Source organism: Trachymyrmex septentrionalis, unplaced genomic scaffold, assembly GCF_001594115.1.
Source record: "Trachymyrmex septentrionalis isolate Tsep2-gDNA-1 unplaced genomic scaffold, Tsep1.0 scaffold24, whole genome shotgun sequence".
Taxonomy (NCBI): Eukaryota; Metazoa; Arthropoda; class Insecta; order Hymenoptera; family Formicidae; genus Trachymyrmex; species Trachymyrmex septentrionalis.
Window position 1 is genome coordinate 743,809 of NW_017305397.1, and position 9,839 is coordinate 753,647.

At 29.1% G+C, this 9,839-nt stretch overlaps 5 protein-coding genes across 6 annotated transcripts in view; 3 read left to right on the top strand and 2 right to left on the bottom strand.

Moving 5' to 3' along the window:
• The window catches only part of LOC108748690 (transcription elongation factor B polypeptide 2), a 1,537-nt gene extending 758 nt beyond the window's left edge, over nucleotides 1–779 (top strand). The window contains exon 3 of one of the 2 annotated variants that reach the window (XM_018486965.1): nucleotides 243–779. In XM_018486965.1, the coding sequence (XP_018342467.1) occupies nucleotides 243–499 (257 nt within the window). In that variant the 3' untranslated portion in view covers nucleotides 500–779. The remainder of the gene's footprint in view (nucleotides 1–242) is intronic. The other variant, XM_018486966.1, reaches the window with a different exon arrangement.
• Nucleotides 780–1,477: 698 nt separating this feature from the next.
• Nucleotides 1,478–2,912, bottom strand: LOC108748689 (esterase OVCA2). The gene is made up of 5 exons (XM_018486964.1): nucleotides 2,723–2,912; nucleotides 2,482–2,638; nucleotides 2,180–2,374; nucleotides 1,946–2,086; nucleotides 1,478–1,825 (listed from the first exon to the last, which is right to left on the bottom strand). The coding sequence occupies exons 1-5, from the start codon at nucleotides 2,747–2,749 to the stop codon at nucleotides 1,683–1,685; spliced, it is 663 nt and encodes a 220-aa protein (XP_018342466.1). The 5' UTR covers nucleotides 2,750–2,912; the 3' UTR covers nucleotides 1,478–1,682.
• Nucleotides 2,913–3,480: 568 nt separating this feature from the next.
• On the bottom strand, nucleotides 3,481–4,990 carry LOC108748687 (cysteine and histidine-rich domain-containing protein). Its single transcript, XM_018486962.1, has 4 exons — nucleotides 4,702–4,990; nucleotides 4,051–4,613; nucleotides 3,775–3,963; nucleotides 3,481–3,692 (listed from the first exon to the last, which is right to left on the bottom strand). The coding sequence occupies exons 1-4, from the start codon at nucleotides 4,778–4,780 to the stop codon at nucleotides 3,501–3,503; spliced, it is 1,023 nt and encodes a 340-aa protein (XP_018342464.1). The 5' UTR covers nucleotides 4,781–4,990; the 3' UTR covers nucleotides 3,481–3,500.
• Nucleotides 4,991–5,394: 404 nt separating this feature from the next.
• LOC108748688 lies at nucleotides 5,395–7,913 on the top strand. Its single transcript, XM_018486963.1, has 4 exons — nucleotides 5,395–5,588; nucleotides 5,751–6,060; nucleotides 6,797–7,250; nucleotides 7,729–7,913. Exons 1-4 carry the CDS (start codon nucleotides 5,548–5,550, stop codon nucleotides 7,848–7,850), a joined length of 927 nt encoding a protein of 308 aa, XP_018342465.1. The 5' UTR covers nucleotides 5,395–5,547; the 3' UTR covers nucleotides 7,851–7,913.
• A 1,202-nt stretch (nucleotides 7,914–9,115) lies between these two features.
• Nucleotides 9,116–9,839, top strand: part of LOC108748691 (protein zwilch homolog) — a 2,987-nt gene continuing 2,263 nt past the window's right edge. Inside the window, 4 exon segments of the mRNA XM_018486967.1 lie at nucleotides 9,116–9,386; nucleotides 9,451–9,523; nucleotides 9,600–9,733; nucleotides 9,735–9,788. Of these exon segments, the coding sequence (XP_018342469.1) occupies nucleotides 9,267–9,386; nucleotides 9,451–9,523; nucleotides 9,600–9,733; nucleotides 9,735–9,788 (381 nt within the window). The 5' untranslated portion in view covers nucleotides 9,116–9,266.

Consider the following 9,839-nt stretch of genomic DNA (forward strand, 5'->3'; position numbering starts at 1 on the left):
GTACGTATACGCGCGCATATACACATACACACACATACATACATACATACAATTACTGACCAGCTGTATGTCAAGTTTATGAAAAATCTTTTAATTAGTATGTATCTAACACTAATATCCTCCTATTTCGATGAAATTATGCTCATTATTAATTTATGAACATTAATAGTTGCAAGTTTTATAAAAAATAAAACCATTACTTTTATATTGGAGTTAATGCTCACTCTCTTTTTTTTTTACAGGTATAATGAAAGTACCACCGGCAAATCAACAACTATTTAACAAGGATAATCTTTTAATGTCAGACAACAAGACTTTACAAGATTACGGGCTGACATCGTCAACTGCAAAAGCACAATGTCCTGCATTAGTCGGTTTAGCACTGCGTCAGTCAGACGGCCAGTTTGAATCTCTCGAAATGACACCATTCTCATTACCACCAGATCTCCCTGACGTTATGAAGTCTCAGGAAAATAATGGCCAAGAGCAGTCTCCTTGAAATGACGCAGTTGCGTCACTCGACGATGAAGTTTTGTGTTCTATGCAACTTAGTAATCGTCAGAGCAGCTCTGAATGATAAGAGAAGGATAAAAAGGAAATCTCATGTACTACATATGTGAATACTAGAGTGTGAATATCGTAACTAAACACCGTATGAATATTAGACATATGCAATTTTATACAAGTATTCAGAGCTGCAAAATTTTTCAATATTCAATTTAATGAGGATGCTATATAGTCACGCGATCGTCAGTCTTGTAAGGACATGTGATGAGTACTAATTTGTACTTGATTATTAGACTGAAAGTGATAATAAAAGTAAAACAAAATTCTGCTCACTATTGTGCATCAAACCAAATTTATATAGCTATAAAATTATTAATATAAGTGTTTTGTTATGGTCAAAGTGCGAAATATGAATACCTCAGCTTACATTTAAGTTACAGGTATAGCTTAATTATTTTAAAATACTTCTTTAAAATATCTTCAAATTAAATCTTATTTCTCTCTATCTCTCTCTGCTCACTTCCACTTATTCTATATACGTATTCCTTGCATCACAGGGAAAATCAAATGCAATGTTTTGTAAAAGAAGCATTACATTTTTTTATTGAACATGTATGACTCTAATAACGTCTAAATTACAAATTTGTAGTTATGACGTATTGGCATATAAGACAGACTGGATCTGATCTAATATAGTACACAATCATAAATGTAAAATATAATGTTCTAATTAATGATCTTTAAGTTCTATAATATTGTATCCTATTAATTATTGTCTAACTTATACAGTTTTATAACTAATGGCAACACCATTTTAACTATACGCTACGATAAGACTTGTAACAATACACAATAATGTCATGCTATGTGATAGTGAACAAAAATATATTGTACATGATTACATATCTTTATTTAATATTTTTAAAAATCCCCTAGCATATACAGAGTGAATCAGAGTCGTTGAACCAACTTTTTACTCTATGAGAAAATTATCGACTTCATACCTAATTGAATTATAACGTGTACAGTCAATTATTTTCTCATAGGGTAAAAAGCTAGTTCAACGACTGATTCACCCTATATTTATCTATTATTCATGTACACAGAAAATTTTTTCTAATAGAATCGCATGCTAAATCAGGTAAATAAAATTTAGTAATAAAATAAGACCATTGTTAACTATTTAAGTTCTTATATTTGCTAAGCATTTCCATTACAAAATCCCTATAAATATCTTTTTTACTCGGCACGTAATGTCCACCTTCGTGCCGTACCTCTTTCTTATTTGAGAATAGACAACTAATTTGCTCTGCCATTACTATAACAAAGAAGGATTATATTAGCATTGATGAAGCATTGGATATGATTTGCTTTCAATATTCCTGATTATAATTAATGATATCAAACTCATCATAATATCAAATTATTCATCATATACCTGTTGGAATTACTTGATCGTTCTCTCCATAAATATGCAAGGAAGGCATATCGATTTCTTCATCATAATACTTTGTATGAGGTGCACATAGTGACTTAAATCCAGATATCACAATAACAAAGTCAAACTCGATTTGTAATACTACAAGAAAATAGCAATTATATATTTATTTTGTTTATGTAAGCATATACATGTATGTGTATCACATAATATATATATTATTTTTAAACTCACTTTTCTTCTTCTTCATAGCACATAATATACTGACAAAAGCTGCTCCCTGTGAGAAACCCAATATTCCATCGAAAGGACCTTGTTCTGAAAACACTTTCTCGATCACAGCTACACTGTCATTGAATCCTATACACAAGTTACTAGGCACTGTAGCTTTAAACACATGATCCTCTGTATTAAACCACCATCCATATCCTACAATTCATACATAGCAATATCATTAGTGCTTATTAAGTTATGATGCAATTTCTTGACAGGATAAAATATTTTATATTCTTTTTTTATTAATATTTCTCTCACACCATTTTCATCCTCTTGATCAGTTTTATTTTGAGGTGGAACTTTATGTGGTGCTCTTATAAACGTGAAATCTATTTCTTTCTTAAATCCTTTTCTCAACGATCCTAATTTAGCACTAAAGATCACATCTGATTGCATATATCCGTGAAGCGCTAATATCTAAAATAAGAGGAATATATCATAGAATATATATACATTAATTTATTTTCATATTTTCACGTCAATGCGTCAATGATTATTTACCCGCAATTTCAATTTGGTGGCCAACATTATTCAGCGAATATACATGTACATCATATGATCAAAAAGGTTAGTAGCCACCACTGACACCAATAAAGACTAACTGCGATATATATTAGAACCTCCATATCTGAACACATTTATTCTTAGGTCTGTTCCCTTTGCTTGCACTTTTTGTATTTAGAATTTTCTCTCTTCAATGCTTGAATATATATTTATCTCATTAAAAATGAGAAATGCAATAATTTTTTTAAGAATTTTAAGCAATACGAACCTTTTTCTAAACAAGCTCGATCTCCATAAATTAAATATTTTTGTGACTGTTTTCGAGAAATTTTATAATAGAAAAATTTGATTATTACAGTTATTATGGTAAAAATGATCATTAAATGCATGTTTATTATTACAAGTACAGTATAACTTATGAATATGTTTTATAGGAAAAAAAAGAATTTCTATATATAATGAAATATTAATTTAAATTTATTAAAACTATTAATTTCTTTTTTTCATTTAGACAAGGCTGAAAAAAATAATTAAACTTTACAAAAAATATGCAATATTTCATATACAAATTTGAACTTTTTCAATTTAAATAAAAAACAATTTATGATACATTTCCATATATTTCTATCGCATTAAGGATCACTGTAACGAAAACAGTCAGCACATATTTTGTTAAAACCATTCCTCTTTTACATTTAAATTAAATAAATGAAAAGTAAATTACAATTTCAGTAATTTAATCATATATTCTTTAACTATTAAAAATTCTCAGTATTTAAAGATTACTAAGATCCACAGCTTCAATTTGCGAATTAAGATTTGTAATATTTTCATTATTTTCAGAGTTTCTTGGCTTTGCTTCTCTGGGAACATCCAACTTCGGCCAGGAACCAGGTTCGGCCTTTTTTAATTTAATTTCTACTTTAGTTGGCAGCATGTGTACACTACTTTGCTCGACATTAACAATCTAAAAGTAATGTAAAATGTACATCTTAAATACTGTTCCTCAATTACATATTCAAAATTAAAATATTAAAATTAATACGTACTCCTTTCAATTCTATATCAAGATAATATCTTGAATCTTCTTCTACAAAGAATAAATCTACAGTCAGATGGATAGGATTTAATTTTATGATAGACTGACTGGGCAGATATTTTTTTGCAAATATAGAAATGACTACATATGATCCAGTTTGATGCCAGTCCATCCTGCATTGAGCTTTCTTTCCTGTACTCTGAAATAAATTATGTGTCAATTGTCAAAGATACATATTAAATAATTGATATCATGAACTTATATCTATAAATGGTATAAAAGGTACCTTCGAAAACCATATATGTTTGCCTTGCGTACAACCTGGCTGATCCAGAAACAAGGAAAATTCCATAGTTTTCTTTTTACAGCAAGACCAGTATTTCAGTCCTTCATGAAAAATAGGTACACCAGAATGATAATTGCAAATCTCTTCATCAGAGGCAATCCCTGTATAAGTTCCCTTGCAGGAATTGTTTTTACAAGTTTGTCCTATCTGTACTACACTGTCAGTTGGTTTGTCATTTTCTAAAGTTGTCAATCCTTTAATTTGTTCTAGTAGAGTGGGAGATATTGTCGGCGACAGTACGAGTTGAGATGCGTCAAACAGAGGTCTTTCCAGGGATGCTCCATTGCTTAGAGGTCCTGTGACAACCTGTATTATTTCGTCAACTTTGCATTTCTCTATCGGTGGTTTCTCTGGCTCCAATGGTTTCACATTGGAATGCTTCGACTTCGTGCAGCCCTTGATATTCAAGAATTCAGTGAAGTCCGTACACTTCTTGTTGCAACAAGACCATCCTTTGTATGCGTCGTGAAACACTGGATGTCCTGGATGATGAAGGCAACTGTCTGTGAAAGAATCATAAGAGCATCTTTTTTTCGTAAATGTTATTAATTTAGTATTAAAAACTTAATAAAATGTGCACATACAACTTACCGTCTTTATTGTCGTTCGGATCGTATTTCTTTCCACAGCCGCGATGATAACAATGCAACAGATTTGTTTCCTGTGACATTTTGAGAGGATTGCTTTGAATATTTACACTTATCTGTCCTACTAAGTTTTGGAAGAGCAGCTCAATAAATCGCTTATATATTTCTCTCTCTTCTCTCTTACGATATCTTTCCCGATTTTGTCAGGCTTTGTTTTTAGCAGTTTCTAGAACATTCCAAGTCAAGCTAAAAACGTTCTGAATCTCAATCAACTCGCTATCCGATTTCATTTTTTTAGATACACCCTATGTGCATATAAAGAGGCATACATACACATCGTTTCCGCTGGGAAAACTAGTGCAATATGGACTGCAATATTGAGTGGTAAATAAATCGATTTACATATTTTCAATGTTAATAAAATAATTTAATTCTTTTAACGTTATGAGGTATATTATCATGATAACAAAAAATATATAATTTAAAAGATAAATTATTTATTAACGTTAAAAATATAGTAAACCGATTTGCACTCAATGGTTACTTCAGCAGATTCAATTGTTGCAAAGTGGATTGGTGTATTCTTTTAGATTATCCAATAGCAGCGAGCGCTTACGAATCCGAGAGAACTCTAGCATGGAGGATTCTAGTTCGCGGTTTTTCGAGCCAGATTGCGCTGAAAATCGTTGGTTTTTCATATGTTTGATTTAAAGGGAAACCGCTGATATCCGTTTAAATCCGTTATCGAGACTTTCGAAACGTCAATAATTTGTTGGGTTTCGGTGTTTCTCGACGTGTATCTGACTTTAGACTGTAAACCACTCGCTAAAGAGCTGTCTCAAATATCAAAATGAAAGGAACGAAACTGAGAACTAGAGCTACATTGCCCAGGTAAACGAGAAACGGATTCATCTAAAATCGCACATTTCGTTCATGTTAAGGAATATATCTAGTATTATAATAATTATCTAGTATATTGTATTTATATATTATTATTCTTTATTATGAGATAATGAGATAATGACATATAACAGGAAAAATTTAATTTTTTAGCAATTCAAAAAATATAGGGATACAGACTGAAAATTTTGATAGTCTTATAGAGATTGCCAAGTTGGAAGAACAAGTAAAAGTAATGCAACTTGAGATTAATATCTTAAGAAAACATATGGGAACCTTGAAGAAGCCTGATGTTGCAAGTCATAAGACCGTTTCTTTTAGTTCGGCAGTGGTCAAACTTAACGTGGAAAAATCTAGTTGTGGCTGTAAAGGAAATTGTTTATCACGGATTTGTGGTTGCGTAAAGAAGAACATCAGGTGTAATCCGTCATGTAAATGTGATGATAAAGCATGTCAAAATCAGGTAGACATATCAACAAGAAGAATCTTTAACTGTCTAGCTGGATTTTAAGTGCTCTTGTATAATTCTATGTGAATGTATATATTATCTATGTAATTATTTAAACTGTATACAGAATTAATTTTTCTGTCTTGAAATCCAAATCAATTGAATTACAGTAGCAATATCATAAATTAAATTGCAAAGCACTTTAATTTGATGTTTATAGCATCTTTTAAAGATCTTAATAATACTGAAGAACATTCAAATCTGTAAATAATTTTATTGCAAAAAATATTACCTCGGCTGGGAATTAAATCAGAATAGCATTCCGTGTGAGTATCCTTAGTCTTTAGATCAAGGCCCTAGTAATATTTTTTGCAATAACCAGTGTATATAGAAACTTTCAATTTTAAGCAGTATATATAAACAAGATTAAACAAATAGTTTCTATAAGAACCATACATTATCTACATTAATAACTTAAGTTAAAAAAATTAAACTTTGAAGAAACTAACTTTTTAACTGAGTGTATTATGCAAAAATTATTCTTTATTAAATTATGAAATAGATATAGATGTATAAATAAAATTATGAAATATATTTTATAATTTAATACAGAATTTTTACGTAATACATCCAGTGATAGGCTTACATACTCCTTGTTTGACTCTTATTGTTCATTTAAAGTCTTTGTTTGATATATTGTAACTTTTTTAAAATTTAACTTAAAGTTTGTATATAAAAATTTATTTTACAGAAATTGGATCAAAATCAAGAAGATAAAGAAAATATTAATAGAATTGATGTGACTCATAAAAATAAAAACAGGAAGAAAAACGGAACTACAGAAAAACTCAATAGACATCTGTTTAGTCCAGATAATGGAGAGCTCTCCAAAGTTTTTGAAGAAATTGATTTTAGTGGTATTGATTTTAGTTCTAATGAGAAGAATACGTCTGCCATAAGCACACAAACAGATTTATATAGTATCGACAAAGTAAAACTCAAGACAAAAAAAAAGAAAGAAGAAAATAAAGAACAGCAAGAATCAATGGATGTGCAGATAACATTTGATCCAATGAAACCGAGACATCAATTATCACGAACACCACCAAAAAAGCTTGAGAAATCATTGGAGGTTGACGTTACAATTCAGCCTCAATTACATTTTGAACCAACTCGAGAAATAATATCTTCCCATACATACCAAGGTATAATGATATTTTTAATTAAATTAATAAAATTGCATTGTTTACGAAACAATACATATATAAATTTAGAATTGTTTAATTTGTCATTCTTTTGTTGAATCTCTCCAATCTTAATAATTATTGTATATTATATTTATTGATTTTTAATGATTAGAATTAATAACTAATTGTATATAATGATTAAGATTCTCTTAAAACCTACTTGAAATTAAAAAAAAATTAATTAAGGAATAAACTCTATAATTATGTAATTAATCATATCTTTAAGTAGAAAAAAAATATAGTTTCTTATATTTCTTTCATACTTAGTTGCTTATAAAAGTACCAACAAACTTTAATATAGAATAATGTATGAAATTATTTAAGAATTAGTTAAAAGAGAAGTTATGATAGAAATGATAAAAACAATGAGCATATTTTTAAATATAACTCAAAAATTATTTTATAAACTATATATTATATGCACAATGAATTTCAGATACTAACGAAGAAAATGTTAATTGGAAAGAACACACTGCACAATTAATTCCTTGTAAAAAATGCAAAAGAACTTTCATGCCTAATCGGATCCAGAAACATGAAACTTGCTGTAAAGGATAAATAGTAAAGGATTTAAATATTGAAAGGACATAAATATTGAAAAAATAACAGTTGTCTACTACTTTTTTAATTTTACATGTTCCTTTGTGACTTCTATCTATCTTTTAATTTTATCTTAAAGAGAAGAATATACAAGGTGTAATTGAAATAACGCCCATTAATCATACAATATTCCTAATAAAAAACTAAATCGAAGAGTCCTTTATCATTTTGCAATTTTCGTAATAATTAATGAGATATTAATTTCTAAATATTGCCGAATAAACATAAAATCGATAAGACAATTTTAAGATATTTTTTCGTAAAATATTTTGAAGATTTTTCTTAAAGAATTCTCAAAAATATGTTAAAGTTGTTTTATACGTCGATTTTAGACATTTTGCTCATTAAGCAACTAAACAAAATATTGCGAAAATTGCAAAATGATAGAGGACTTTTCGTCTCAGTTTTTTATTATGAATAACACTATATGATTAGTGAGCGTTAATTTAGATACACTCTGTATAATAACGTTAATATTAGTATATAATTAATTATTTCAAATGTAATGTTATTTTAAAATGTACCTAACAGATATAAACTGTTGTAAACTAATCATTTTTTGTAATTATATTCTTATTCTTTGTACATAAATCAAATAGATTCAGTAGTCTCGTGCAGAACCAATCATGTTTTTAATTGTAAGAAATGTATGAAAAAAATGTACGTGAATAGTTTGGCAATATTAAAATAATCTTTTATAGAAATATGTACACTTTCGAATATATACTGTATTATGTCGTAGATAAATGTATGTACAGACAAAAACATTATAATAATGAACGTAAAAATAGTCTCGAATTTAAATAAATTGATAATTAAATGGGAGTCAACGCGGTAAATAATGTGCAATTTTTCTATATAATAAATTAAATTCGCATGTATTAACTAACTGGACGATATATAAAAACAGCAGCTTTCAAGCTACTTCAATTATTACATAAGATTACTTATAATTTACAAGAGTTTTTCTTTATTTATAATACCATAATTTTTATTAATATTAAATTTTAAAAAATATTAAAAATGTCGAAACTTATTTAAATTTAAGCGTGTCAAACTCAAAAGACGCGCTCAAAGTGGCGACAGTTATATGTTTTGGGGCAACTTTATTTAATCATTTCCTCTCTTTAGAATATCCCGTTGATGACTTTACAAATGCGCCATCTTTGATCCCATTTAATTCAAACTGAACGAACTGAACCTTTGCGATAGCTAAGTTTCCTATATAAAACTTTGAGACGCATGGTACTGGGCTTAACACTTGAAGGCCGAAATTCAGAGAGTCGAAGAAGAAAAAAAAGAACCTTTGCAGTATTGTGAGTTGGATATCCTTCCGGAGAGAACAAAGGACAAGAAAATCATTGCGGTGATAAAATGGATCATTTAAATGAAATTTTGCCTCCATACGTTCAAGCCAGTAAAACTAGATTGTCGTATGTGGATGAATTATTTCCGGATCTCAAAGATAATCCATATATTATCCTTCATAAAAATGTGAGTATCATGTAAAACAATTTCCTCTTATAATCTCGCTTAATGGTCTAATGGCTTGCTTTAGGTTTCTGGCATACGCATACAGCATCTGTCGGACCTCGAAAAGAATGAAAGAAGCTTCAACGAGTACTCAATGAGTAATGGAATGTTTCTCTAATTGTAAGAGTTATTTGTACTCTATCAGAAACATATAAAGTCCGAAATGTTTTTTAGGACATGATGTCAGTGGTTCGCCTCTGGAGTATTCATTTGGTAAGTGTGAATTTGATGACACTATTGTCATAACAAGACAGAATTGGCGGAAAGAAGAGGAGTTGTATTTGCCACTGAACAGAATGGATGCAAGGTACATACAGAGTCAATAAGATTAAGAGATATCTGCTATTTAAGTAAAGAGTAAGGAAATTTATATATATATATATATATATATATATATATATAAAATATTTATAA

What these genes read in the sequence shown, in the direction of transcription:
- LOC108748689 (XM_018486964.1), bottom strand. Translation starts at nt 2,749, where the DNA reads ATGTTGGCCACCAAATTGAAATTGCGG. An exon ending in CCACCAAATTGAAATTGCGG is followed by an intron (nt 2,639 to 2,722) that starts GTAAATAATCAT and finishes CTCTTATTTTAG; the next exon opens with ATATTAGCGCTTCACGGATA. An exon ending in TGCTATGAAGAAGAAGAAAA is followed by an intron (nt 2,087 to 2,179) that starts GTGAGTTTAAAA and finishes ATTTTCTTGTAG; the next exon opens with TATTACAAATCGAGTTTGAC.
- LOC108748687 (XM_018486962.1), bottom strand. Translation starts at nt 4,780, where the DNA reads ATGTCACAGGAAACAAATCTGTTGCATTGTTATCATCGCGGCTGTGGA. An exon ending in TCCGAACGACAATAAAGACG is followed by an intron (nt 4,614 to 4,701) that starts GTAAGTTGTATG and finishes ATTCTTTCACAG; the next exon opens with ACAGTTGCCTTCATCATCCA. An exon ending in TTGATATAGAATTGAAAGGA is followed by an intron (nt 3,693 to 3,774) that starts GTACGTATTAAT and finishes CATTACTTTTAG; the next exon opens with ATTGTTAATGTCGAGCAAAG.
- LOC108748688 (XM_018486963.1), top strand. Translation starts at nt 5,548, where the DNA reads ATGAAAGGAACGAAACTGAGAACTAGAGCTACATTGCCCAG. An exon ending in ACTAGAGCTACATTGCCCAG is followed by an intron (nt 5,589 to 5,750) that starts GTAAACGAGAAA and finishes TTAATTTTTTAG; the next exon opens with CAATTCAAAAAATATAGGGA. An exon ending in ATCTTCCCATACATACCAAG is followed by an intron (nt 7,251 to 7,728) that starts GTATAATGATAT and finishes AATGAATTTCAG; the next exon opens with ATACTAACGAAGAAAATGTT.